The sequence below is a fragment of the Sesamum indicum genome, linkage group LG8 (genome assembly GCF_026168435.1).
Source record: "Sesamum indicum cultivar Baizhima isolate 11 linkage group LG8, ASM2616843v1, whole genome shotgun sequence".
NCBI classification, from domain to species: domain Eukaryota; kingdom Viridiplantae; phylum Streptophyta; class Magnoliopsida; order Lamiales; family Pedaliaceae; genus Sesamum; species Sesamum indicum.
This window is the reverse complement of record NC_142664.1, coordinates 17,365,842-17,393,825: the sequence shown is the minus strand read 5'-3', so window position 1 is coordinate 17,393,825 and position 27,984 is coordinate 17,365,842. Positions and strand designations below refer to the sequence as shown.

At 36.3% G+C, this 27,984-nt stretch overlaps 6 protein-coding genes, 1 non-coding gene and 1 pseudogene across 8 annotated transcripts; 5 read left to right on the top strand and 3 right to left on the bottom strand.

Annotated features, from left to right (window-relative positions):
• The first annotated feature begins 176 nt into the window (after positions 1-176).
• Positions 177-3,093, top strand: LOC105167872 (GDSL esterase/lipase At5g45960-like). Its single transcript, XM_011087718.3, has 5 exons — positions 177-604; positions 909-1,039; positions 1,715-1,948; positions 2,020-2,281; positions 2,644-3,093. The coding sequence occupies exons 1-5, from the start codon at positions 331-333 to the stop codon at positions 2,844-2,846; spliced, it is 1,104 nt and encodes a 367-aa protein (XP_011086020.2). The 5' UTR covers positions 177-330; the 3' UTR covers positions 2,847-3,093.
• Positions 3,094-3,699: 606 nt separating this feature from the next.
• Positions 3,700-5,615, top strand: LOC105168577 (sodium/calcium exchanger NCL2-like; annotated as a pseudogene).
• A 176-nt stretch (positions 5,616-5,791) lies between these two features.
• LOC105167871 (nudix hydrolase 11) lies at positions 5,792-7,222 on the bottom strand. Its single transcript, XM_011087717.3, has 4 exons — positions 6,885-7,222; positions 6,642-6,784; positions 6,229-6,348; positions 5,792-6,137 (listed from the first exon to the last, which is right to left on the bottom strand). The coding sequence occupies exons 1-4, from the start codon at positions 7,150-7,152 to the stop codon at positions 5,934-5,936; spliced, it is 735 nt and encodes a 244-aa protein (XP_011086019.2). The 5' UTR covers positions 7,153-7,222; the 3' UTR covers positions 5,792-5,933.
• A 2,378-nt stretch (positions 7,223-9,600) lies between these two features.
• Positions 9,601-11,415, top strand: LOC105168576 (uncharacterized). The gene is made up of 2 exons (XM_011088711.3): positions 9,601-11,136; positions 11,210-11,415. Exon 1 carries the CDS (start codon positions 9,836-9,838, stop codon positions 11,072-11,074), a length of 1,239 nt encoding a protein of 412 aa, XP_011087013.2. The 5' UTR covers positions 9,601-9,835; the 3' UTR covers positions 11,075-11,136; positions 11,210-11,415.
• A 1,367-nt stretch (positions 11,416-12,782) lies between these two features.
• Positions 12,783-12,856, bottom strand: TRNAI-UAU (transfer RNA isoleucine (anticodon UAU)). The gene has a single exon. It is a non-coding gene; the product is annotated as a tRNA-Ile (tRNA).
• A 297-nt stretch (positions 12,857-13,153) lies between these two features.
• Positions 13,154-15,423, bottom strand: LOC105167870 (magnesium-chelatase subunit ChlI, chloroplastic). 2 transcript variants are annotated; one of them, XM_011087713.3, is made up of 3 exons: positions 15,158-15,423; positions 14,858-14,976; positions 13,154-14,484 (listed from the first exon to the last, which is right to left on the bottom strand). In XM_011087713.3, the coding sequence occupies exons 1-3, from the start codon at positions 15,261-15,263 to the stop codon at positions 13,423-13,425; spliced, it is 1,287 nt and encodes a 428-aa protein (XP_011086015.2). In that variant the 5' UTR covers positions 15,264-15,423; the 3' UTR covers positions 13,154-13,422. The 2 variants fall into 2 exon arrangements, with proteins under 2 accessions (XP_011086015.2, XP_011086016.2); XM_011087714.3 differs by having other exon boundaries at positions 13,154-14,472; positions 15,158-15,420.
• Positions 15,424-16,670: 1,247 nt separating this feature from the next.
• LOC148787257 (uncharacterized) lies at positions 16,671-21,447 on the top strand. Its single transcript, XM_088883555.1, has 4 exons — positions 16,671-16,930; positions 17,228-17,237; positions 20,424-20,478; positions 20,869-21,447. The coding sequence occupies exons 1-4, from the start codon at positions 16,720-16,722 to the stop codon at positions 21,157-21,159; spliced, it is 567 nt and encodes a 188-aa protein (XP_088739681.1). The 5' UTR covers positions 16,671-16,719; the 3' UTR covers positions 21,160-21,447.
• Positions 21,448-23,650: 2,203 nt separating this feature from the next.
• Positions 23,651-26,118, top strand: LOC105167869 (GDSL esterase/lipase At5g45910-like). Its single transcript, XM_011087712.3, has 5 exons — positions 23,651-24,044; positions 24,184-24,411; positions 24,490-24,638; positions 24,745-25,018; positions 25,684-26,118. The coding sequence occupies exons 1-5, from the start codon at positions 23,807-23,809 to the stop codon at positions 25,914-25,916; spliced, it is 1,122 nt and encodes a 373-aa protein (XP_011086014.2). The 5' UTR covers positions 23,651-23,806; the 3' UTR covers positions 25,917-26,118.
• Positions 26,119-27,984: the final 1,866 nt, after the last annotated feature.

The window sequence follows — 27,984 nt, the reverse complement described above, 5'->3', positions numbered from 1 at the left end:
TCGGTCAAACTAGATTGAAGTAAGAATTTTTCCGAAAACTTTCATTTTTACTGTGCTCAACAGTCAGCGTGGGTTTTACGTGGCCGTGCGTCAGTAAGTACAAATAATAATGTTACAGTTGGTTAAATCCGTATCGACCACCTTAAATACTCGAGGAAGTCCATGCAACCAAAGCAAGCTACACACACTTGCCAAGAATTGAATAATTTCCCCTTTCAGGAATCTATCAATTGCTCATCCAGAGATTCTGCGCAAAGTCGTTTGATTTGGTGACCCTCATTCAATTTACACACTCACACAGCTCTAACTCTCTTCCTTTCACTGCAAAACATGTTGTGGTCTGCCGGCGGCGGGTTCCCTTCCCCGCTTCATTTTCTGCTGCTGCTGTTGATCATCAGTATTGCTGAATCTGCGCATCTGAAGAGGCCATTCAACAATTCGGTTCCGGCAGTTGTCGTGTTCGGTGACTCCACAGTGGATTCAGGCAACAACAACTATGTGAAAACGCCTTTCAAGAGCAACTTCCCTCCGTACGGGAAGGACTTTGTCAACGGCGTTCCCACTGGGAGGTTTACTGATGGCCGATTGGTCACTGATTTTATGGGCAAGTTCATTTTTCTTTATATTTCTTTTCGGCTTTATTTGCTTTCTTTGATTTAATTTGTTGTATATATATTCATAATAATTGTATGCATATATGGAGAGAAGCGGCGAGGATGAGAAAAATTCTTATTCAAATTGGTCGAGCCAATCAATCGCATAGCATGTATATTATACTTATCAAGTAATATGATTAAAATTGTGTGTCAATCATACATTAGACTTGTTAAATAATTAATTCCTACCAATTCAATTCGGATTAGAATTTTCAATTATTTTAATTTTTTTTCCTATTTTTCTTGAAACAGCAACTTATGTGGGGATCAAAGAATACGTGCCACCTTATCTGGACCCCAACCTTACGCTTGAGGACCTGATGACCGGAGTTTGCTTTGCTTCCGCCGGGTCCGGATTCGACCCGCTCACGGCTCAGCTAAGCGTAATTCCTTTTTTTTTTTTTTTTACAAGAAACGTTTGAGCTGGTTAATTAAGTACGGTATTATGTTTGGTGCAATTAATTTTATATGAAGCTGCTTTGCATGTAATTAATAAAAATTAAAGATATTAATTAATTGCGGGAGAAACATATAGTCAAGCGCTTGTATGTTTCAATTAATGATAATGAATGTGGTAAGGTACAATTAAATTACATGAAATGTAATATTGCAATAAAGATTGTACTAGGAAATTAATATCTTTTTCATCATCTATTCCATTTCATATATATATATATATATATACGTATATATCATGTGTATAAAATATCTTTTTATATGAAATCGATAATGTAATCTTTATACACGTGACTTGTATATATGAAACACGTCAAATAGAGAATGCAACAAAGACTGTACTAGGAAATTAATCAGTTGTGTGTGTAGTCAATGATGAATACATGCATTGCACGTATCCTTGCTGTCTATTTTTTTATGAAAATTTGGACATGGAACTAAAACGTTGAGTGTTATCTATTCTAGAACTATTTTAAAAGTCCCACAAAGCAAAGGTTTTTAAAATTATTTTAAATGAGAAGATTACAAATATTGAATACCTTATCCTGAACAACAAAAAGTGTAGTATATTATTGAGTAAGCATTGAGCGTGATTTTATCAGGGTGTAATTTCTGTGCAAAGGCAACTGGAGTATTTCAAAGAGTACAAAGCAAAACTTGAGGCGGCCATCGGTAAGGAAAGAACCAAAACTCTTATCAGCAAGGCCGCATTTCTCATAAGCGCTGGCACAAACGACATCGTCCTTAACTATTTCGCCACCCCATTTCGACGCCAGACCTACAACATCACCAGCTACCAGCAATTCTTGTTGGAACATGTCAAGCAGTTCATACAGGTACATAAAATTTATACATCATGTGTATTCCAGGGTTTATAATCCACCTATACGGTTCTGCATGCATGTAGGGTTTGCGGGAAGAAGGAGCTAAGGTGATAGGGTTGGTGGGGCTTCCACCAATTGGTTGCTTACCCATCGTGATCACAGTTACGTCCGGGGAGGCAGAGGGTGAAAGGCGATGCAACCACTCTCTCTCATCCATTGCTTTGGATTACAATCAGAAGCTACAGAAAATGTTGGAGGCTATGCAAAATTCAAGCTCCACTATCATTTATTATGCTGATATATACAAACCCTTAAACGACATCATCCAGAGGCCCTCCCGATATGGTGAGTTTATTAATTTCAAATGCCTTCACTGTACATCCACATCCCACTTCATTTACACCTATTCCAATCAACTTATCAACAATATTTAATTTTTGAAATATGATTTAAGATGTTGAAAATTATTTAATATAAAAATAAAATGTTAGAAGTTGGTTTGGAAACAAACAAGGGTTTCCTAACTAAATATGTTTTTAATTTCAACACATTCTTTCTTCTTATCTGTTTTCTTATATAGTTACAAAATTAATAATATTCTATAACTTCATCTATAATATTATTTTATCTAAACAGTTGAATAAATTTATTTTAAATTGTTGAATTTATTTTGTGTTTTCTTAATAAATTGTAATAACTTGTTGCAGGTTTCGATAACGTGAATAGTGGTTGCTGTGGGAGTGGATTGATAGAAACAACATTCATGTGTAATCCAGCATCGCTTGTTTGTGCTAATCCCTCCAAATATCTATTCTTTGACTCAGTTCACCCAACTCAAGCAGCCTACAGTTTTCTCTACCAGGCCCTGCGACCAACCGTTGATCGGGTTATCAAGATTCATGACCTCTAATTCCTTCCATCTCTTCCGTTTACTGCTTCTTGCATAATGTCACATGTCCGATGTTCCGTCTACATACTAATATCCTGCGGGGAAGCAGCAGTAGTACTTCAATTGTTTATCTATGTAAAAGAAAATATATGGCCACTGGCCCGCGCATTCAGGCAACCTGTCCTCCGTTCTTCTTGTTTTCATTTGATTAACGAATTTGGGTTTCTAACTTATCGCTGAATCCATTGGAAGCTCATTATCTTGATTTCCCCTCGTTTTCAATCTTTTAACCTTGCAAATTTGAGTTGAAGGGCAGTGGATCTATCGTCATATTTCAATACAACTTGACTATAAACATAAGTGGTAATAAACTCCAGGTGTCTGTTTCCTCCTATGTAAGCTTGAAGTCATAGTCGGAAAATTCCAAGCAAAATCTGAGTGATGGATGAGGTTGACTCTTCTGAGATACTCGTTTAAATATTGGCTACTTAATAGTTGAATTATTCAGGGAACAGGTTTCGGTTGTTTTTGGAGTGGGTTTTAGTGGGGGTAGGTGAAGATTACTTTCAAGTTTCAAGGAATTAATTATTTAAAACAAGCTTTTCTTCTTTCCGTAATATTATCACTACTGTCACCAGTCCCTTTACCCCAAAAAATCGGTGCTTCCTGCTTGTTTCATCCAGGCGGCTAATTTTAATATCTACAGCAACTTGCTATACATCAATGAGTGATTGTTTATCATGGAGTGTTCCTGCTGAAGTCAAATGTGCCAAGAACCTAAAAACCATGTGCCTTCTTGCTAGCTAATTATCTATGGATATCTCTATTTATTCTGCAGTAGTTATATGGTTCACCGTATTATTTTGTTAATACCATGGAGAGTACAAGATTAATGAGGACAGAAGCCCACAAGAAAAGTCTGAATCTTATAATATGGTTATAATTCAAACAGAAATCTTTATGCTTTGCAAATAATCTTACAAAATTTTTACTTTTTATCAAGTATCCGCCCTTACAGGAAGTACTGCTGCTGCTCAACAACGGGCCAAACTGGGAATGGGACTAGTAGCAGGAACAACAGTTATGCTTCTCACACTGATATGGGGCTCTGTTGTTGTTCTTGGAAGCTATTATCTGTCAGGGTCTGATACTAATGATAGTTCTGGAGACCAGAAGAAAACCACTCTAAGAGGCGCTACTGGTTCTTTTTCCCTTGATCTACATAAGTGATAATGTTGGTCTAACAGGTTATTGGTTTCTTTCCCTCATCAGGTTATGGAGTAGTTACGGATGTTGAAACAAGCTATACTGCTCGGATAATTTTAATAACCTTATTTCCGTTTCTTATCCTTCAGCTTGCAACGATTTTCCATTCATCATCAGCGAAAAGAGTCATTATTCTTATTGCTCTCACCATCACAGTTGTTTTGCTGGCTGCTTACAATTTCTATCAGGTAATAACAAGACTTTCAAGGGCATCAAGTGTATTTCTTATAACGTTTAACTTGCTACATCTCTTTCACTATAAAATTTTCGTCATGCAGATATTCCAGCCAGGGATACAGAACAGGAGATTTGAGTATTTGATGAGTAAATATGCCAAAGACAAGCTAATGAGACTTATATCAAGAAATGGCAAACCTGATGATACCCAAAAAATACAAGAGTTAGTTCTTGTTTCTTCGTCTTTCTCAGCGAAATCATGGAAGCGTTTGTTTATTCGTAGACATGTCTTTATGTCCAGAAGCTTTAATGGGGATTGATATTTTTTTCTCCATGTTTATCTCTCAACAGGCTGTTTAATAAAATCAATAAAAGCAATGATGCATCCATATCAACAGCAGAACTCAGATATTTGCTCTTAGGAGTACATATGGATGATGATGATTCAAGCACAAACCGTAACGTGGAAAACATCATGGCATCTTTAGATACCTCTGCTGATGGACGCATCAATCAGGATGAATTCATCAAAGGAATGACCAAATTAGTTTCTGATATATCCAATCAGACTCCAGTTAACAATTCTCAGGTAAAAAGTCACCTAAACAATGTGTTTCAACTTATTGCAGAACGCTATTCCTCTGATCAAATAAAGTTGAAATGCAGAATACCAACCAAGCAACGCAGGGGCTGTTAACTAGCAGCACACAAACAAGGCAAACAAGTAATTCTTGGTCGAAAATTACTTGACGGCGCTTTCTTCTTGACAGTTGGGACTGTCATCTTGTGCATTTGCAGAACCCTTGATCAGAACTGTTGTGGATTTCGCTCAAGCTGCAAACTTGTCTTCCTTCTCTGTCTCATACTTGGCTATACCCTTCGCTATGAACTGTGGAGTCGCAGTTCAGTCTATTTCTTCAGCCAGACAGAAGACGCAGAAATCCATTTCTTTGACGCTTTCTGCAGTATGTTCCACTCTAGTCCACATATCATTACCACATTGCATCAAACTATATGATTTGTGTTGTTCCCACAACATTAAGTGATTGAGATCTTTCCTTTGCTTTGAAAGATATACGGTGGTGTGTACATGAACAATGTTATAGGTCTGATAGTGTTCCTTGCACCAGTTTACGCCCGCAATTTAGCTTCAGATGTCTCTGCAGAACTTCAGGTAGTCCTAATAATATGCATCGTCATGAGTATATTTACAAGCTTCTGCACCACATTTCCCCACTGGACAGGTTATCTTGTGCTGGTTCTATACCCAATTTCTCTAGCATCAGTCTACTTTCTTACTTCTGTTTCCAGGTGGTCATAAAAGGCCATTATGATACTATGTTGTAGCAATGCAGGCACTGTGTATATTCAACAAAACAAAAGCAATTTGTTATATGATCATTTCTATCTGGTCACCATCATTCTCTATAAATTTCTTTGGCCTTGTATGTTATCAGAATATATATGTTGCATCTCCCAATCTGAACGATGGGGCTGATAGCATATATTTTTTATGGGTGCACTTGAAAAGAAATAGAATCCACTCATAAGCAAGTTCAAACTTTTGCCCACGATCCATATAAAATCCAGAGCACCACAAACAAAACTCATCCAACAATTTCACAAGTAGCCTAAACAGAAGGTAATAGCAGAGTACACATATCTTCAATGGCTACTTCTGTTCCAGAATGTAGGCCTACGCTCTTCAAAAGCAGGTGGCCGTTGGTATACAACTGATGCAGCCTTGATCAAGATCCCAGCAGTAAGAGCCCATATTACATAGGACTTATTCTCGTCCTGGTGATCAAAGAAATGGAGCAAATACTTACAACCCATCCATTCTCGCTCCTCCTGTCCTCGATTTTCGTCCTGAGCACATGAATAAATCTTAGTGTGACGTTCAGCTCTAACATGAGATCACTGAAAAACATGAATCAAATACAAGCTAGAGAAAACGAACCTTGAGAAACATTTCTAAGGGAACATCAAAAATCGATTCCACCTCGGCAGCATTTGGGACTGGATTGAAGGCCCTCTTATCCCAAATTATTCCTATCACTGGAACTACAGTAATATTTCGCTGCAAAGAAACTGGGTATATTCTAGATCTCAGAATGCAAAATCATTAAAATCCTAAGCAAGACTTCGGGCAAGGATGATAAATCAGCTTTTAGTTGGAAAGATTACAGACAAAGTTCGAGAATGGTTCTAACACAAACAATTTGTACAGAATAGCCAAACCTCATCATTTTCTAACCTCCTCTTCAGTAAGATCCTTTGAAAATCAAGAAACGTAAAAGGACAGATTCAAGGTAGCAAATCACGAACATAAAACAGGAGCTGAAGATTAGAAACAAATTAAAAGCCGATTACCTTAGTGTGGAAGGGATCAAGAATAGTTACAACCTCCACAACTGAGGGGTCCAACCCAATTTCCTCCTGAGCCTCTCTCAGAGCTGTGTCGACATCATTAGCATCACTCTCTTCCCACTTCCCTCCAGGCAGAGCTACTTCACCTGAAAATATGATCCAAAATAATATCTTTAATCCCCATAGTGGAAAAGGCATCCCACTCCAATTTGTAACAATAACTATCGTATCAATAGAAGGTGGTACCCGAGTGAGAGGACATTGATGAAGATCTTTTGGTAAGAATTACACGAATATTGCCCCTTTCATCTTCAAACAAGCAGATCAAGACCGCAGCTCTGCTGGGCTTGAGTCCTACTTGAGGAATCAGTGAGGCGTCAGAATCTTGAATTTTAGAATCTTCAACTTTATTGCTGTCATCCAAGACATCAACATTGTTATGCTGATCAGCAAGGCGGAGCCGTTGGGCTAATTTGATGAGGGTTTCTGATCTTCCAAAACTGTAGGAATTCATTTCTGGTTAATGCCTATGTGTTTTCGACTCGACTACACGATGAAATTTAAAAAGGGTCCACATTTTCCGACTTAACTCCGTTCCTTATTAATTGAGCTCTAATACAAGGCAGAAATTTTAACACTTAGTTATATTTAGTCAAATTAAAATTAATTACATAATGAATAGATTATATTTAATTTATAATTTAGAAAAAATGATTAATCTGTAATTGATTTGTTTAAACAAGATGCAAAAAATAAAAAATAAAAAAAAATGATACTTTAGACTATAAAACAGTGAAGGAGTCAAAATGAGGTGAAAATTGAGAGTAATGGACAATAGAGGATTGATATTGTAAAATAAAACTCTAAATACAAATTTTTAACGTCTTCATTTAAGTTAAAGTAGTATGAAGGTGAAAATTTACAGTATCAAGTTCAAGTTATCTTCTTCCACAGGGGAGTTCTCTATTTATAGGTAAGATCACTAGTTGGAGAAGATCGAATCCTCTATGGATTCAATAGTGAATTTTCACAATTTGATGGGGTATGATCTTAAAATAGTTAGATAAGGTTGAATCCTCCACAATTTTGGTGAAAGATTATCTACCAACAGTTGAGGATTTTCCTGGGATTTGGTGGAGGGTTATTTTGGAGGATTCACAATTCTTGAGCAATGATGAAATTGCTGTAAATAAGAATATCTTTTGGAGATAAGGATGCCTTCTTGGATTTTCGTTGAGGTGGATTAGGAGATGGTTTCCCCTAGTTGGAATCCAAGATTTTAAGAATATCTGTTATTTTCAGTTGGGAGCGCCACGTGTCCTAGAAGAGACGGCTAATCGTTATATGATTTTTTGGAGTGTCTCAAAAAACCTATGTAGATGCCATTTAGGTCACCTGTGGACCAAGTGTTTTTGACTTTGGTTGGGGATTCCAAATCCCTAAATTTTCTTGTGAGGCTTCAATTTGGCCCTCTTGATTGGACTTCTTTTGATCAAATTATTTCTCAAAAGCGCCTCCTATCGAACCCCATAGGAGCTTTATCTGAACTGAGCTTCCTCAAGGCACCATGGACTCTTACCCAAATTCGGCCCCTTACATTAAGTTTTACATTTCTTATGTTTTTTTTTCTTTATTTTGGATGTTTTGAGGCTTTTTGAACAGGCCATTTTTATGAATATCAAAACCAAAGTTGGATTGGGTGACATTTAAAAAAAAAATAAAAGAAAATTAATCTCCAAATCCTAATGAACTTTTTCATTAGGAGATTGGGTTTTTTTCAATATTTTGTATTTAGTTGGTAACTGAAATTTTAATTTTGGCATTTTAATTGATTGAGTTGACATCGTTTTCCTTTCAAAACTCCACCACATTGTACTAATAACAAAATAAAAATAAAAAACTGAAATTTTGATTTTGCATAGAAGAAAAGGAATCATAATGTTTGGGCCTAGATATGGATAAGCGAGTAACTTTTCGTACAAATCTTAAGAAGTCATTTTGAAAAAGTTTTCGTGTTAGAAAACTGATCCGCAAGGCCCAATACGTCACCACAAAAAGCAAACGTCCGATACCAATTCAGGGGCTAATCATGCCAAGTGGGTTCCGCCCACATGCTTTTCTCTCTTCACTGCATCACGCTTCCATTCCCATCCATATGTCCTTTCCCTTTTGTGCATGGTCTTGCCCAGTTATTAAGTGTGAACCCTACTTTTATACGTCTACCATTCACTTTGTGTAACGTAGTCCGTTAAAATATTAAACATTAAATAATTTATGAATTTGAATTTATAGATGATGTACATTAGTAAAAAATATTAAATGGTAAGGATAAAAAAGTAATTTGATATATATGAGACACACCTTAAACATATATAACCCACCACACCATATAATTTCCAACACCCCTATAAATACCAAAATATTAATTTTTTATAGGGGACTATTCATTGAGTGAGACCCATCTCTCTTAAAATCAGCACCCCTTTTGCGAAAATTGCAATTCACTTGATGCGCAATTGTGCCGAAGTAAATTATCCTTTAGTAAAAAACTTCAACCACATCAATAGACAATGCGGTTATGTTTACACATAATCATGTGTAGGCATCAATAAACAGGTTACAGTAATTGTGTAAAATCAAACATTCGTACTTGTGATGAGATTAGTAAGCAGATGTGCCGGAAAGTGGAATGTGAATCCCAACATGCGGAGTGAAACGAGTCGGCCCATTTTTCTGCTTTATTAGATAGTACAATAATGAGACAGGCAGGCAGGGGTAGGGGGTAGGGGGCAGCATTCTGATTTGCAACAGTGTTAACATGCATGCATCAATATGGTCTATACTCTCTAGTACTATTAAGTGACATGGAAATACGGCTCTCAACATCCAAATCAAAACTGCAACAAATCTTCTATTCATATCTATTTCACTTTTTACACTTGGCTGCCAGGACACATGATGCATATGTATGACTTTCTTATCTACATGTTCTAATATGGGACGAGCAGAATAATAAAATATCATCAATAGTGAAATGTTAACGTCGCATAATCTTTATGTAAAGCAGTTTATTGGCTTCTGAGCTGCAATTTTTTGAGGGCCCAAAAGAACATTACAAAGAAAGCCAATCCAACAGCTAAAGGTATCAAGTGAAAAAGGTTAGGAGGAGGAAGAGAAAAAGAAGACTTGCTTTAAACATGTATTCTCCTGGCAATCAACTCCGACTGCCCGACGATGAGGAAGATCAACCAGAAGATGGTGAGAACTGTAAAAGTAGAAATGGAGCAATCAGAGAACCTGGTCCAGAAGCTGTACGCAGTTACTATCACCAGCATTTTGGACAGACGCAGGACTACAGAGAAAAATCACTCCACGCTCAGAATGAGAGGTGGGCAGACTTTGCATCTCCCAGTGCGGTTTCAACAGCGTCAGGACACATAAAAATCAATTATGGAAGACTGATGCAAGAGGTTTTGCATTTCGCATCGCCAAAATCGAAAGCGAAGAAAAGAAAAGCGGAGATGATTGAAGTCCCTTGCGACCGCATAGTTCGGCCCGCCGGCAGAAAGGACAGGCACAGCAAAGTCTGCACGGCGAGGGGGCCGAGGGACAGGCGCCTTAGGCTGTCGCCCAAAACTGCGATTGAGTTCTATGATGTGCAGGATCGGCTCGGCTATGACCGCCCGAGTAAAGCCATTGATTGGCTAATCAAGGAAGCTAAAGCCGCGATTGATGCGCTAGATGAGCAGCCACCCTTGGGTAGTAATTATCACTCGACTGCTGCAAATGCTACTGAATATCATAGCCCTCAGAATGGCAGAAGCCAGCAAATGCAACAGGAAAGTGGCCGGTTTTTGATATCTGAAGACGGGATGATTCAGAAAAATGAGCATTTGAATGATGATAATTCGATTTCGGGTTTTAGTTTCTTTACTGATGGGGCTGTACCGTCGTCTTCCAGTGAATTGCAGGCCTACCCTAATCATGGTTTTAACCCATCAAGAATCAGAAACGAAGACCCAGAGGATTCAACACTTTACCCTAGTTATCAACAGGGATTTTGCTCTACTTCTACTCTTACTACTACCACTTCGCAAATATTGGAAACAAACTGGGAAATGGTTCGACTTCAAAGGATTTTAAATGAAAATTCGGGTAATATAAGAGTAGGAGGAGCAGCGGAGTACTCTTCTTTCAACTCTCTGCCACTCCATTTCCAGGCGCAGGCAATTTCAGGCCACAGCCATATGTTTTCTCAAAGGGAACCCCTTCAGTCCAGCAACATTAACTCTTTTCCAGGCAGCACCCACTGTCCAGGATTTAGTTTTTCCAATGAGTTGTCAAATATTACAGCTGCTGCAACACGGAAAGAGGACGTAAAAGATGACAGGCCAGTTTTCAGCAAGCCTTCTTCTTTTCTGCACTACGAAGACTAGCACCAGCAGACAATGACATTATTTCTTTCTGCCTTGTTGCTTTATTGGTGTAAACCATTGAGGTAATTAATACATTGCAGGAACTTGATAGTTCCTCCCCAAATTCAAGTTTTCATTTGCTTCTTACATTTTCAGGAGGAATTTTGCGTTGATTCAACGACCGTTAACAGTAGCTCAGGCAAAGCACAAGGATGCAAGGAGCTGGAATTCTTAGACATACAACGTAATGGATGTTAAGTTTGAGCGCTTGTCTGAATTTCTTGTAATGTTATCTATACATGAATTTACCTTTATTGAGTTTGTATGAGTGTTGTAATACGACTAAGAAAAGCCCGCAAAAAGTGTGTGCTCCCCCGTACTTTCATCATCAATATTCAAACTACGGATAATGTTTTCCCATTTTCGGGGTAAAGCAAACAAGAAGGAAAACAAACCAAGAACGACTGCACTCCGACAGGTGTCCTGCTTCGTTTTTCAGTGAAAATGCAAGTAAACAGCAGAACGAATTAGCACGGATAATCCCGAACGTTTGTAGTTTCTTGAACGCCATTACACACCGCAAAAATGCTTGAACGCCCTGGTTAACTAATCCGCGCGCTTAAAGCAAGTCAAAAAGATGAAGTTTGACACGAAGGGATAATTGATTCTTGTTGATCTTTTCATCCCTGGAAATGATTAAATATAAAGGAAGCTTTTCGTGCATGTGATACTTTTGGAGAAAAAGCAGCCAAGAGAAATGAGGAACAACCTTGGCATTAGCAAATCGCATTACCACAATTACGAAGCTGCATGATGTCTGATTCTGGAGTCAGATATTAAAGCAGCAACAGCAACAACTAGCAATTATAGGCCATATGGGGAGAGAGAGTCAAGAAGCATGTTTATAATAAGGCTTGATGGTGTGTGAGTTGTCAGGTTTTCTTTATTGTTTTCTGTTGATCAGTACTCTAATAAACTCCATATTTGGGGTCCTCGGAACATGGAAACTGGAAAATGGTAGTGGCTTTGGCTCCCATGTGATGAATGGAAACGAGCAAACTTATTCACTGGAGGATCAACAGATGCAATTATTTGCTCCATTTATACCTATGTCAGAACAATGAGGCCAACTGTATTTTCTATTTTAACTTTATACTTTATCAACAACAGGCAACTCTTTACTTACACTTTAGAATCAAGAAATTATATGTTACCAACCTCTTCACTTTCATTCAATCCTTCAAAAGTTGATGCACATTCCAAAGCCTGATCGGAGCAAAAGTCTCAGACTATACCTTAAACAAATGCATATTACGAACCTCATACAATAACGTTATTGTTTTTACGCGTTATGAACGTATTAGCTAAGAAGTAAATGTTAGTGGCTTAGAGGTTTTGCATTTATGAGCGCAGCTTGAAGTTTTAGGTGGAAGGGTAATATGCCAGGGTAGAAACTTAAAGGGGTTGCAATTGAAGGCAAACATAGCACATTGGGCTGAAAGCGGAGGTGTCGGTATAGAGAATAGGGTGACTCAATGTGGTGCCTGCAAAACAGAAAGGATTGATTGTAGAAGAGGCGACAAATGAAAGCTGCCTGCAAAATCATTAATGTTGTGACTGCAGAGAGAAGGTAACAACATATTTGAATGGGATTGGGGCGAATGCTGCTGATAGGAATTTTCAGAAACTTAAAAAAGTTTCTGATAAATGAGTATTACAACCAAAATGATGGTCCCGGCGGGGCTCGAACCCGCGACCTTCGGCTCATAAGACCAACGCTCTAACCAACTGAGCTACGGGACCGATGCTTGCAAAAGGGAACAAAACTGATGATTGATGCTGTTTGTAGACATTTAAAAAAATTAAGTTATCAATAATACCATGTATGTGTTTCAGTATTGTCATAATTATTTTTATTGGTAGAGAATAGCATGTTTAATTATTTAGAGTTTTGAGGTCCACCTCCAAGACTTGTCAGACGAGACTCGTGAATCTATGAGTCTATGACCCTATAAACTCAAAGAACTATGAAAACTGGGGTATTTCGAATAAATGTGTTTTCTATGGTTTACAGTGAAGTACGGATTGGCAAATGCGACATAATACGAAACACCATATTATAGCAAAAATAGAGAAAACAAGATGAATTTCCTACAATTTCAAAGAGAAGACTAGAAAGAAAGAATTCCTTATTACAATGGATCATATCAGCCTTAAGCCTACTACAGTAATAGCTTTACTCTTTCTCTGTATTGCAGCTCTAGAACTAGAATTGATGATCAAATCAGAACTGAGATTTGTACCAAAAAGTTCTACAATCATTTCTACTACGATCCCAGAACAAAATGAATGAGAAAGAAATGTAAAACCTAGGTAAAAACCTCGTAGAATTTCTCAAGCACAAGCAAGCCCGAGTCTATTGACTCTAAAGGATCCTTCCTGAGACGATGTCTCAAGCAGTTAGGAATGACAGTGGCGATATCCTCTGCAGCTACTTCATCTTTTCCTTTCAGAGCAGCCAAGGCTCTTGCTGCCCTGTTGGTTACTATATCACCTCTCAATCCATCAACATTCAGCTCAGCACAAACCTCTGAGATTTTCACTTTAAGATCTTGGTCGATGGTAACAGCAGATAGAGAACTCCTGGCAGAGGCAATTTGCCGCTGGAGTTTCTGTTGGGCTGCCTTGTATGATTCCCGGAATTCTTTGGGATTTCTGTCGAACCGTGCTCTTTCCTCAACAATTTTCACTCGGAGCTCAGCATCTTTCACCGTTCCAACTTGTGCGTGCATTCCAAATCGATCAAGAAGTTGGGGCCTAAGTTCTCCCTCTTCTGGATTACCAGAACCGATGAGTATGAACCTGGCTGGGTGGGAAATTGAGATGCCCTCCCTTTCCACGGTGTTCCAGCCAGAGGCAGCAGAGTCCAAAAGAACGTCGACCAAATGGTCATCAAGAAGATTAACCTCATCAACATAAAGAATTCCTCTGTTAGCTTTTGCCAGGAGGCCAGGTTCAAATGCCTTCACCCCTTCAGTAAGGGCCTTTTCAATGTCAATTGTACCACAAACTCTATCTTCTGTGGCACCAAGAGGCAAATCAACCATGTTTATTTTGGTGAATACGACCGAGAGTTCTTCCCCTCTCATGAGTTTCTCACGTACTTCAGGGCCCTGCACTTCTGGATCCTCTGGATCTGAATTAAATGCATCACCGGAAACTACTTTAATTTCAGGTAGTAAATCCACCATAGACCTAACTGTTGTGGACTTCCCTGTTCCCCTGTCACCCATTATCATCACACCTCCAATCTTCGGGTCAATCACATTCAACAGAAGACATAGTTTCATCTCATCTTGTCCAACTATAGCAGCAAACGGATAAACCGGCCTCTGGCTCTCCTTAGAAGCAGCGAGTTTCTGCACTTGAAACTAACATATGATAAGCACATTACACTTATAAAACTTGAGATCTTCAACCCAAGTGTCATATTCACCTGCACAGAACTGAAAGGGACTACGAAGAGGTATAACTTGGAACAGCATTTTAGTAATACCCAGATTATTTACAAGTACCGGACCATTACAATATGAACTTCTCACTTCTCAGTGAAAGGCTCTGCTCATGACACTGATGTCAATGACAAGGAGGCAAACATATGTTGGCTTCGAGAAATTCGTTTAAGGTTGAATTTAAATATAGCCTACTGCTCCCGACTGAAGTCAGAGCATACCAGTTGAATAAAGTATTCAAATTGTTTAGTAATTTACAACAGCACCAAAATACTACAGAGGAAATTCGTACCTGTGATTGCGCGGGACTACTCTCAGTGGCAACTTTAGAAATTGATACACGAAACTGAAACCTCTCTTTTCTCAGGGCAACTCCAATTCCACCATAGAACTTCCTCCCTGAACTCAGCCCTGCAGCGATAAACGGAAAAGCAATCAACTGTCTAATTCCCGTTACTCTCAATTAAAATCAGGAAAATAACATTGACCCGGAACTTTAAACACCATTTCAGAAATCAGTAAAAGCCAAAATTCCAAGAAAATGAATCTTGTTTTGCCCCCACATACAAAAATTGGGAATGTGTCTCTGTACCTGATGCTGGGGGAAGAAAGAAAGACGCTGACTTGGATGAGTGAGAAGGGAATAGTCCAGACGCAAAGCTCGCCGCAGCTGAAGCAGTTCCCACAATGCCCTCCATGTTTTGCAGTTTGTAGTGAAGTTAGATCGTTTCTTGGGCTTCACCGCTTGGCATCGATGTGTTTGGTTGCAACTATTTTGCTTGTCCTGGGTTAGGATAAGAGGATCAGATTTCCATGACCCGGATTCCCTGATTTACTGATTCTTGATCTTTTTAGTATCAAGTTTGCAGAACTAACTCATAATCATCTGAGAAACTGAAAACGAAAAACGCGTAAGTCCACCCATTAGCCAACATGAAATGGTTAGCCCAAAACCTAGCATCCGGGCCGAAACCATTGGCCCAACTGATCCCATGATCCGCTCCCCAATTAAAATCTATTTGATAGTCTTGTCATGATGAAACTTTAGAAGGGATACCATCCAATCTATTCTATTTTGCATTTGATAGTGAATATTTCTTTTTCTTACAGTGATTTAAGGTAGTGGATCTCATTTGGGGCCAGCAAAACCAGTTATTAAAAAATCAGATTGCCCTAAGATCATGAAATTTATATGACAATATAAAAATCGGCATGTTTTTATTGAAGTTGATTAACCTGAACGTACATCACCTTTTATTTGAGTAGTAGGAAGAGATCTTAGATCCGTGAAGGTCAATTTCAGCTTTCATTTTCTGCTTTAGAACAACCATAGGAATATGAGAATCGGAATGCAGGAAATCCAGAATAGATTTGGAATTTGCACAACCAAACTTGACTACCATTGGAAGGACGTCGTATTCGACCACAGATCAAAATCTAAAACCTCAGATTTTAACTGCCATTATTATGTCCACTTGTTCATGCTGTCCTTGCAAATAAGGTAAAAAGGCAAAAGGTAGTTATCTGCATTTGGTTGTGAGTCATCCGCCGGCAAGAAGATAAAATGGGTATAAATATTAAGTGGTCTCGTACTTATCCAAAACTCTAATGCTGATGTTAGTATGAAACATCTGATGTAAATGAAGTTGATCGACATCAATGTCCAAAAAGAAAAAGAAGTTGATCGACATCTACGCTAAAGTCGATCAAATCTTGCTGTCTCAACTCAAGTGCAAGTCATCACTCATCAGCCATCATATTCTTGGATCGGATCGACAGACAAAACGAACGAGTGAATTGCATGCTGACATAAAGTAATCGATTGAATGCTTGAATCTAACTAGTCCGAGGTATATTTAAACTGCATGGACCACATTAATGGACATGACCTCATCATGCTCAAACCCGACTGGTGATATATAGTAATTTGTTCCTTTCCAATTGCGAATGATGTTCTGAAACCGTCCCAAAAACCCTTAAAATATAAAGACAAAAAGGCAGCGACTTTTGAATCAGTTGGTTCGCGATCATTTCAGCCGACTCTCTAAGTACAGTAATCAGATCAAGAATCTATATAAGTAAAGAGCCTGTTATATATGCTTAAAACACTTGCATTAGATCATAGCCAAGTAAACCTAGCTGTATATATAATTAATGAGTAACATGAAGTTGTCTATTTGCCTTATGATTTGGCTCTTGCTCTTGTCTGCAGTAACCAGAGCTCGTCCTGTCAGACAAATAACAGTTGTGAAACGAGCACTGGAAGCTCAATTCAGCGGAAGGGAGAAGATGGATCATCAAGATCAGCATAGCTGGCCTGACAGAGTGAGCCCGGGAGGACCTGATCCACATCATCATTTTAAAGGCTTCTAATCTTGAAACTCTGCTGTATGTATTGCATTTTCAATTTTAGTCATGACGGGAACATGATGTAAATTTGCATTTCTATGTGTCAGGCATTTTGTGTTTTTCTTTTTCTTTATATTTTCCTTATTGAATTATACAAATTAAGCCCAAAATTTCCAAAAGCTTAGTGGTAAAATCACTGTGGATATAATTAAAGATTTGCAAAAAGAAAGATTAAAAGTTGTCAGATAAATATTAGTTGCTAATTTGGGGAAATTAATGTTTTTTGCTACTTCATGATAGGGTCCATTTCCAGATATTAGCAGGTTTATAGGTCCGTGGTTAGTGAAGGATCGCAATGATTCTAGTTTTCTGCTATATCTTGGCCTTATTTTGATTAAAATTCTGAGGAATCTTCTTTAAAAAATTTCTCCGACAATGAGACAACTGACGGGCTCTCTAACGCGTGTACGTATATATGATCAAGAAAATGGTACGATAAAGAATAATCAGATAAGAGTTTGAAATTTTGAACTGATTACACGATGGCTCTAATAGAGGGAAAGAACATTGTAATGGAACAGGAACTCTAGTAATAGGACATTATTTTGCCATTATCAAGAAACACAATCTTTTTCCTCTTCTATTTCTTTGTCCTAAAGTGGTTCCATATACTTGGAACGGCAGGAAATATACGATAAAGTAAAATTCTAAGCCGTATTGGCTTCCTACTCTCTGTATCATAGAGTTTTTTCCTTTTTTTTTTCGTTTTTTTAATAATTTTAGACTTGCTTAGAAGAAGAAATTAAACAAATTACAGAGGTTCAATTTTTCAAATTTAAAAGCATTCAATTAAAATACAATAAGACCATTCCAATTTGAGTGATGTGTCCACTGTGAGAGAGGGTGAGTAATGGAGTATGGGTGGGCTTGATCTGAATACACCTTTTCGTTGTTCAATCTGCAGTTTTAATATTTGTAAATAAGATTGGTTGCCAAAGCTTAATTTCTTCAAGATGGAACCTTCACAGTCTCTGTGGATCCAAGCAAGAGTGGCAAATTGCTTGCGGACGAACCTGCATCTATCCACAGTGCATGTTTAATCGTGTGTCCCTTCTTAATTGTGCCATACATCGCCAGAGTTAATCCTAAGATTTAGAGGGTACATGTTTGGGTGAGCGAGAAACATATGAACTCAGGAAATAGTTGAATGATATCTTTGTAATTATTTATGTCACTTGAGATTCAACATCATCTCCCACTGCAAATGGGTTTCCAAGCAAGTTTAGCAGTTAGAGCCCATTAACATCGTCCATTTTCCTAACTCCTAAACCCCTCAACAATACTCCTACACAACCAAATTTTGATCCACTTATGTTTCTCATCCCTAACATATAACAATGCCTACATTACAAGTAATCATCTCAATCGCTATTTCATTTTTTTTCTTTTCACCATTTAATTTTCATTCGCTTTCTTTTCTTTTCTTATTGGGTATATTACAACTACTTCTTTTAAGATTTGACATAATTATGAATTCTCCTCATCATTTGAAAAATTACAAATGCCCTCCTCAAAGAAAAAATAACTAGCTTGTGCCTCGTGCTATGCACAAAATAAATCAAGTTACAATTAAAATATATTTTATAAAATTTTTATTTTTCAAAAGTCAAATGAAAGGATGCTTTTAGATTAATAATACAAATAATTTTTGTTCTTTTTTTTTTTTTTTCATGCTGAAGCAATTGTATAAAAAAAAATATAACAAAAAATTGGTAGTGGGTAAAATAAATATTCAATGAGGCATATTACTCCATAAAAATATTTTAAAAAATTCTTAAAACTATAAAAACGATTATAATTTATAATTCAAAAGGATATTTTGGTTAGTTCATTACAAAAATTGGATGAAAACCTAACGGAATGGACTAGCTATTAAACGAGTGTTAAAATAAAATAAAAATATTTATTATTTGATGAGATATTTATTTTATACAATTATCAAAAAAGACAAATAATAATGAGATATTTATTTTATACAATAATTAGAAAAGATAACTGTCATCTACCATTTTTAGTCCATACCATATATAAGCAACAGAGTTATGAGCATCTTTTAGTAAAATAGTCGCCATAGCCACCAACGCCTATATATTAAGTAAACAAGCAAATCTTTAATAAAAAAAAATCACTAAAAAGAGAAAGAATTTTAATTAACAAATATATACATTTTTTTTAAAAAAGACAGATTAATAAATTAGTCGACCAGAATATAGTGAGTTGACACATGGGAAGAGATGGGGCACTGAAGCAATTAAAATTCCATGTAAACATATTATGAGCAGTACAAGGTTGACACCAAGTGAGGGGTACTTTAAGCAAGAAAAATGATGATTAGGCCTCCATCCCCACTACCATTTCTCTTCTTTTGTCCTCTCACTCTTTAAATCTTGGAAAAAGGGGTTCAATGGATTTTGTTTAAACGAATAACTGAAAATCTGGAGCTGGATAACCACATTGGAAAAGCCAAGAAAACATGGGACAAATTTTGCCCGATTAAGAACCCATACAAAGGACAGATTCTTTTAGGACAAACAACTAAAAAAAGTATTGGTGACTTTGACAGCATTTCAGCAGTCAAATTTTGGGATCCCTGATTTGGGCTGTGGCGACTCGACTCCCATTACATTATTAGGTAATACACGTACAAAGGTTTTGCTATTTCTAGTTAATGCTAATAGATACTAGAATTGTCTGTTTAATTAAATTCTTTGTTATGAATTTTTTGTTTCATATCATATTTCATTCATTTTACATTTATGTGATTAAGCTTTCTGACTTCGTACGAGTTTTATAATTTTGTCCTGAAAAGACGTTTTATTTGGAAGAGAAAATCTTGTGATTTATAAACCTATCAAATTTTTAGTCCGTAACCAATATGGGATGCTGATGCAAAACTGAGCAGAACAAACTAGAATTCTCTCACACCAACACAAACTCCACTTGGTTCTTTTCCTATGGGATGGGGGTAATTATACAGTATAGTCGCATTTATGACGCTCAAAGTAAAATTGTAATTTTATTCTCTACTATATGAATATTATTTTGTTGTAGTGGGCATCTCAGTAATTTGCCTGGTAAAAAAGAAAAAAATCTACGGACCTCCTCTGAATAATCCTCCTTAATTAGGACAAGCCTTTTTTGCCATTGTGAGCTATTTCTTTAATTTCTCCATGACATGTATAAAAAGTTTCATGGATTTTATTTACTAAACACATGAGACACTTTGGCTACACCAATACAACATAGAACAAATTAAGAATTGAAAGATGCACAAAAGAGGATTTAAATTGCTAAAGTGCAGAATCTATCTATCTACACATATTAAAACTCATCAACATTCCATTTCGATATTTAATATTGTGCCATAGATTTTCTCCATTATAGGAATGACCTTTTCTTTGCTTATTTAAGACATGAATGATTGACATCAAATCTTTTAATTTGTGCAGCTATGTCCTTTTTCCATGTTTAAGAATTGCCCATTATCCGCTTACAATCGACAAGGTAAGATGACTAGACAACAGCTCAGGAGGAAGCCCAGCTGCCAATTTTGTGAATATGGAAGGACGAATGTATACTAATTAAGACAATATTTGTGGGGAGGTGGGACAAATGAAAATTAGAATAAGTGAGTCAAAGGTTTTATGGGATAACATATAAAGTAATTCCATTTGGTCTAACACGGACAACAAACCTCTTGGATTTTCTGAATTGCCCACGCCAACAATTATGCATGCTGTTTTGTCTGCTGCCCTCGTCAATATATATATATATATTTTATTTTGTTCCAACTTCTGGCACTCCCGAAATATGTTATATATACTTGGCCTGATTTTCCTCGACGTTTTACACCATAACTCCTACTAACATCCTTGCTCTTTAGTTGGTAATTAGTTGTCTGAAAAAAACATCAAGAAAATGGCTGCAGGTTCGACGACTTCGACAGCCAAAGGCTTGATGATGTCCATGTTATTGATCCTGTTGATTATTGTTTCATCAAATGCGGACACTGTAGTCGCTAATTCGAGTTATCGAGGGATCCTAAGCACGCAAAAGGGGACAGACAGCAAGCAAATTTTACGTGAATTAGTGTCGGAAATTTCAAAGATAAAGGCAAGTGGTAGGAGGGTGTTGGTGGGTACAAAGAGGGAGGCACCTGAAGGGCCAGATCCTCAACATCACTGAGAGACCAAACCCTGATTTTGGCCGATGAAGGAGTACGCAAGGTCAAAGCAATAATCAAAATTAATTAGCATGATATTTAACTAATGCGTATATTTCCTAAAACCCTCCTACATCGAGTTTTATGTTTTCGGAGGGACGTTCGTACGTTGTCCTTTTTTATTTATTAGCGAATGTGTCTAAGAGTGCTCTCTGAAAAATGCGTGGTACGTAATGACATAAGCTTATGTACTATAGTTAATTAAGTTGGTGTATTTTGCATTAAGATCAAATGGTTGATTTTCCTCTTAATTTTCTGTTTTTTCATCGCCTCATATTCTTCCACTTATCAAACCATATTATGATTGAGTGGTTTAATTATCAGTTCAATTTATTTACATGATAAGGGGTCTTCATTTTTACTAATTGCAACACTTTTCCCCATAAGACAAATAATATGTTATAATATTATTAAATTAGTTCTCGATGTTGCATCGTCCTTGGAGCATATAAAAAATAATTATAGTGTGAGATGAAGTAATAACAAAAGAATTATTAGTGTCGAGCTAATTAACAAGTAAAATTTTCATTGGTAATCTATACTATTTAATATATATTGCAAACAATTCTTTGCCAAATTCGTTAGCAAGTAAACTTTTGTTGCTAAATGTTAGTCTTTAAAATGCATTTTTGGTTTCATAAATTAAATTATTTGGTTTTTCGTACTTTAATTTTTTAGGGTAGCATTTTGGTTCAATTTTGCAATTTTTATCCTTTTTTAGCAGCACTTCACCCTTCTCCCCCTAAAAATGCATGTACATCTCACATAACTTTTTAAAATTGGAGTTATTGTTTCCATTAATTTATTTTTTTCTAGCATTTTTATTCTATAATATGTTAGATAGCACTTTTGGTCTTGCATTATTTTAATTTTTACGATTTGAACTCTTTTTCCATCGAAGTTCATCCTTCTAGCAATAGAGGTCGAACTTGGGTAAAAAAATGATTGAAATTGTGAAAATTAAATATATATATATATATATATATAAACTAAAAAATTAGCTCAAAAAGTTAAAAAACATAAAAATGTCAAGATTTTCTATATGAAAAAAGATAATTAATTAATTATATATTGTCACGTCATTTCATTTATATATACTTGCCAGCCTTACAACAATCGCCCACACATATAAAATGTTGCTAATATATAAATACTAGCTTCTGTTGGGAAGTTGCAATCACGCTTCAAGTTGACTTATAATAGCCTACTTACTCAATTGGTCCTCATAATCCAATAATATAAAACTCCACGACATTGCGATTCTAATACAACATTAAAATTTTCAACCTATATAATTTGGGTTGTTCAACCGTTACATCTGTCTGAAATTGTCAGACTTTTTTTTTTTTAAAAAAGAAATACATCGATGTCAGACTCAAATGCGTACTTTACTGTATATGTGGATGGCATTAATTGGCCAGAGCTAGCTTCTCATTGGGTTATTAAAATGTTTATAGCCTGAAATTACATACATATGTCCTTCTGGCAATGGAGGTGATTGTGTTTATACAAACTCATTTGAGATTTATTTAATTTATACTTATTTAACTTAAAAAATAGCGTTCCTAACATGCATGTCATAAAAAACTTAAATTATATCTCGTAAAATTAATAAGTATATATATTCTAAATTATTTCAATAAAAAAATATTTTGAATTTAATAATTCAACGATATTTCAGTTATATTTTAATTTAACATTCTTTTACCTAACTTGTTCTTGTAAAAATTGATGAGTTTATTGACGTAAATATATACGATAATCGTATATGTTACAATCAGTTAGCTTAATATATACACTGATTCAGCTTTAACTTGAATTTTTCTTAAAATTTTATATAGAACATAATATATGTATGCGAGTAAAAATTTTTGTAGAAGAAAATATAATTAATTAATGACAAGAATTAGTATTTAAATCTAAGCATAATATTATGGACTTAAATTTGAATTATGAAATTTAGCTTCATGTATGGTGAATTTTGTTAAACATATAATATATTTTTATTTTAATAAATATTAACTGTAAGGGTTCTACTTATAAAATAAAATAAAAAAATTAACGAGGGCAATTGTAATATGATAAATTTTAGGAGATAGTGTCCATGATTTGTATAAACATTAGCGAAGGGTCGTGTAATTTATAATGAGGGTAAAAGAGTCAGTTTATTAAGACGGTCAGGATTTTTTAACAGCGATAGTGCCAAGAGAGGTAGGTACAATTTTTCAAATTTAAGGGGCAGAGTTTAAGTATAATTAGACTAAATTTTAGATAAGTAGGTTGTTAGTATCCCTACATTTTCCTATACATGAAAACTTTAGAAATTAATCCCTTTAATTCTTAAGAAAAAGAAAGTCAATGTTAATCTCCCTACTTACCCTAATCATGTGGTTGGAAAATCCAAAAATCATCTTCAAAGTGGTGATATATACTTGCGTTCACCTGCAGCCCATATGTGGGCTTCAAACCGAAATTAGCAAACACAGCGTGCAGAAGACGACCATTTAAGCATACGTACCTCATACCCCCCAAAGCCCAAAGCTAAAAACAGTGTGTTGCTTTCCTACCCTAAAACATCCCAATACCACCACCCCCTCTACCTTTCTCACTATGAAGAACGTTTTCGTCCTCCTTATAATTTCATTTCTGAGGCCAGTTTCAAGCACCCCTCCTCATCTCAAGTATGACTCAATTTTCAGCTTTGGTGATTCACTTGCCGATACCGGAAATCTTCTCCTATCTGGAGCCCGGACATTTCCATTCATCGCAAAGCTTCCTTACGGCCAAACATTCTTTCACTACCCGACCGGCCGCTGCTCAGATGGCCGCCTCATCGTTGATTTCATTGGTACATATATATATATATCCATATAACAACTCCACTACTCCTCAAAATTAATTATATACCTCTCACATAGTACATTTTATTAGGCTTGATGTTCATTAATTTACTTAGCTGTTTATCAATGTTATTGAAATTGTTGTAGCGGAGGCATCCGGGCTACCTTATCTACCACCATATTTGGCAGTTGCTAAAGGTGAAACATTCGAGCACGGCGTGAATTTTGCAGTGGCTGGAGCCACTGCGCTGGATGCAAAATTCTTCTATTCTCGCAACATTGGATCACAGCTCCTGTTGACAAATGACTCATTAAGTGTTCAACTTGGCTGGTTCAGAAAGCTCAAGTCCACCCTGATTTGCTCCACTAAACAAGGTGGAAATCGCATTTTACATGCACTAAATTCACAGTACGTAGTGTTTCAGTTCATTTGTATAATTTTCTCGGACACAGATTGTGCCAGGCGTTTTGAGAAATCGCTGTTTCTGGTGGGGGAGATTGGTGGTAACGACTACAACTACCCCTTCTTTGCTGGAGGAACAATTCAACAGCTCAAAGCATTGGTGCCGCTTGTAGTTGAAACAATTGCTAATGCCACGAGTGTAAGATCAGTACTCTTTTGTTGTCTACGCTATTAATCATATGTTTTTCCTATTGCCAGATCTCCCATGATTAACATTAAATTAAGGTTAATCATAATTTCTGCAGGTGTTAATAGAGGAAGGAGCAGTGGAGTTGATGGTGCCAGGCAACTTGCCGATTGGGTGCAACGCGGTGTACCTCACCCTATTCAGGACTCCTAACAAAACAGCGTATGATCGAAACGGGTGTCTGAAAGCATACAATAGTTTCTCCAAGTACCATAATTCCAATCTCAAACTCGCCCTGGAAAACCTAAGACACAAATACCCTCATGCAAAGATCATTTATGCTGACTATTACGCCGCTGCTATCAAATTCTTCCATGCCCCCCATCATTATGGTAAGTATATATATACATATATATATGTGCGTTACTTTACTCATTTATTTATTTAATTGAAATATATCAAATTGATACAATGCTATCACACGAGAAATTAAAATAAAATACAAAAACTTAATTTGTGGAAAGAAACTAATATAAAATCTTCAATTAAAAAATAAAAAAGTGATGATTATCATGGTCGACTTTTTTCTGGTACTTTGAAAATAACCTCAAGTACATAAGGAAGGGAGCCGGTGTCATCTCCATTGGAATACTCTGATGCCCAAAAATCAACTAATGGGTCCCATATAGATGTCTAACAAGATAATAAGAGGTAAAATGCTTCTATAATGGCTTACCTTAAATGAACAACAAGTGAGGTATTTATAGTTGAGTTCCAATTTACAGTCACATGTGGCTTCATCCAGTGCTTACACATGGTGGTTATTCGTGCTTTCTCAAAATGCTAATGGGCTTCATGGGCCATTTCTCTTGCTAAGCTAGGCCTACAAAATGATATTAATTCATTGGGTTGTCCAAGCCCAAAAGTTTACATAAAGGCCCATATAAAAAAGAATGAAAAAATAGATCATGTTTTGTGTCCCCTATTTTCTTTTTGATTTGAAATTAAAGACGTAAAAATGCAAGAAAAGTTTAAGAATAATTATGTGAAAATGCAGGATTCTGGAACGGGGCTTTGGTGGCCTGCTGCGGAGGCGGTGGGCCGTACAATTTCAATAATTCAGCTATATGTGGAAGCCCTGGAAGCAAGACCTGTTTGGATCCAACAACGTATGCTAACTGGGATGGAATCCATCTAACTGAGTCAGCCTACCGAGTTATTACTATGGGCTTAGTCAATGGACCCTTCACTCATCCACCGCTCACCTTCCCTCCTATAAAACCTTTTTGAGCTTTTCCACTCATTTCAATCTAATGATCTCAAACTGTTAAGTTTCTTGAAAACCCTTGTTTTGTTTGCTAAATAACAGGGTTAAGTGGTACTTGTAATATCCAAATCGTGAAATTTAACGGCCATATCTTGTACTTTACCTACGTATACTTAATGTACTCAATAATCACTTCAAATTTAACATAATTAAGTTATGTTGTTACTATAAGTGTAAGAAATGTTTAAATGCTGAAAATGGATTTACGCTATCCAAACATGCAAGATACACTCAAATTGTTCTGAAAGGAAACTTGCAAGACAAAACAATGTTAGAATCACATCGAGAAAGCCTTAATTATAGCTCTTAATGTCCAAGTGTTTAAGGTCGTAAGAAATATTATAACAAAAAACAGTTGTATATCTACGGCATGGATGGCAATTATGCATGAATCTTTCTTAATTATATGATTTTCACGTGCACTACAAAGATTAAAATGATTGTGTGATTGTTGTGAGTCCATATATATCAGGATTTAGAAGGTATCATGATCGAAAATAAATAGTGCTGGTCCAGAATTAAAGATTAAATTTTAAGTACAATTTTGATAAAATTACTGAACGCCATGTTCAAACAAAAGTTGTATTTTTCATGAAAAGAAAAAAGTAAATAAATGTAGATAATTTGGAGTTAGGAGAGCGTGGGAGTATGATCATGTATTGATTGCATGGGGTGGTTGTAATGGGGGATTGTGGATGCATGTGTAATGTGTTGAGCCAGCAAATAGGTCATGATATGAACCTATAAATGGGGGCTTTCAAATCCCAGAGGACCACTTTCATTTATTCATAACCTTCCCAACTCCTCTCACATTCCTTCCATGCCCACCACCACCACCACCACCACCGCTCACAATATTATAATCTCTCTCTCTAATTTGCTTTCTTTCATATTTTCCTTTTATTAATTCAGCATGTGTTTAGGCCATTCACGATATGATCACTACTTCCCTTCGTCCATTCATTATTAATTAATGATTTGCACATGCATACTACAACTTCTAATTCAAATCGAGTTTGGTTGAACTGAAACTAATTATATAACAAATGTAATACACTTATCGTGTGATTTGTATATATTTTTTTCATACGTAGAATAGAATTTTCCAAACTTCGATTACTCTAAAAGTTGTAGATTTCGTCCTATATATGTAATCTTAATCCTTAAAAAAACATAATCAAACATTAATAGTGAGTGTGGCCTTTTCCCTATATCATGCTACTAACATAATGTTTTTGCAACATCGGAAATATGAGTAACGTTAACCTTGAGGCAACTTTAAAACAGCCTTGGAGGTCTGAAAATCAGGAAAGAAAATTTGTGTTCGTGCCTTGGAAGATTAATAATAAATTCCTCAATTTTCATCAAAAGCCGAGTTTCTTGGTTTTGCCTCTCCCTGTACAATCTGTTTATTCATTAGAGAAAATTATGCAAGAAAATTAAATTAATTACAGGGTTAACATCTCTTAATGAAAAGTCTATTAGGGCTTAAACCTCATTTGTGTCTGCCTGTGATTTAGGTAATCAAAGATTCAGTAGATAGAGTAATTACTGTGTAATAAAGACATGATTAAAAGAGCATATCCTATGAAAAGGGCAATGCAGCCAGAGAATCGAGGGGGGTTCTTACATCAACTCCACCTCTTGCTAAAAGAAAATTTAGTCAGATTCACGAAAATCATGGCTAACAAACATTGCATAGCCGTAATTAATAATTATTTATTTGGTCAATTATCTACAATTAAATGTTGTATTTCTTGCAGTGTCTCTACATATTCAAGCACATAAATCTTTGAGACGGGAGTTAATTAAAGTCGAATCTAGACAATATTTTGGTTTAGACAGATGATCTCTTCTTTCAAGGGAACTGAGTTGAACAAAACAACTAAATCTGCAAAAAATGAAGGAGCAAAATTGGTTAATTGTCACATTCATTTTGCCCACAACCTTTGTGCTGAAAGTGATACAACGTCACCTAAACTATACATATTAAGTGAAAACCATCGCCACAAATTTTACTACTTACAAACA

Bases quoted from the DNA above. Each gene is read 5' to 3' on its own strand.
- LOC105167872 (XM_011087718.3), top strand. From the start codon at position 331: ATGTTGTGGTCTGCCGGCGGCGGGTTCCCTTCCCCGCTTCATTTTCTG. The intron at 1,040-1,714 runs GTAATTCCTTTT...TGATTTTATCAG, and splicing joins CGCTCACGGCTCAGCTAAGC to GGTGTAATTTCTGTGCAAAG. The intron at 1,949-2,019 runs GTACATAAAATT...GCATGCATGTAG, and splicing joins ATGTCAAGCAGTTCATACAG to GGTTTGCGGGAAGAAGGAGC.
- LOC105167871 (XM_011087717.3), bottom strand. From the start codon at position 7,152: ATGAATTCCTACAGTTTTGGAAGATCAGAAACCCTCATCAAATTAGCC. The intron at 6,785-6,884 runs GTACCACCTTCT...TCATATTTTCAG, and splicing joins ATCAATGTCCTCTCACTCGG to GTGAAGTAGCTCTGCCTGGA. The intron at 6,349-6,641 runs GTAATCGGCTTT...GTTTCTTTGCAG, and splicing joins TTGATCCCTTCCACACTAAG to CGAAATATTACTGTAGTTCC.
- LOC105168576 (XM_011088711.3), top strand. From the start codon at position 9,836: ATGTATTCTCCTGGCAATCAACTCCGACTGCCCGACGATGAGGAAGAT.
- LOC105167870 (XM_011087713.3), bottom strand. From the start codon at position 15,263: ATGGAGGGCATTGTGGGAACTGCTTCAGCTGCGGCGAGCTTTGCGTCT. The intron at 14,977-15,157 runs GTACAGAGACAC...TTATCGCTGCAG, and splicing joins CTTTCTTCCCCCAGCATCAG to GGCTGAGTTCAGGGAGGAAG. The intron at 14,485-14,857 runs GTACGAATTTCC...ATCATATGTTAG, and splicing joins GTAGTCCCGCGCAATCACAG to TTTCAAGTGCAGAAACTCGC.
- LOC148787257 (XM_088883555.1), top strand. From the start codon at position 16,720: ATGAGTAACATGAAGTTGTCTATTTGCCTTATGATTTGGCTCTTGCTC. The intron at 20,479-20,868 runs GTAAGATGACTA...GTTGGTAATTAG, and splicing joins ATCCGCTTACAATCGACAAG to TTGTCTGAAAAAAACATCAA.
- LOC105167869 (XM_011087712.3), top strand. From the start codon at position 23,807: ATGAAGAACGTTTTCGTCCTCCTTATAATTTCATTTCTGAGGCCAGTT. The intron at 24,045-24,183 runs GTACATATATAT...AAATTGTTGTAG, and splicing joins CCTCATCGTTGATTTCATTG to CGGAGGCATCCGGGCTACCT. The intron at 25,019-25,683 runs GTAAGTATATAT...GTGAAAATGCAG, and splicing joins CCATGCCCCCCATCATTATG to GATTCTGGAACGGGGCTTTG.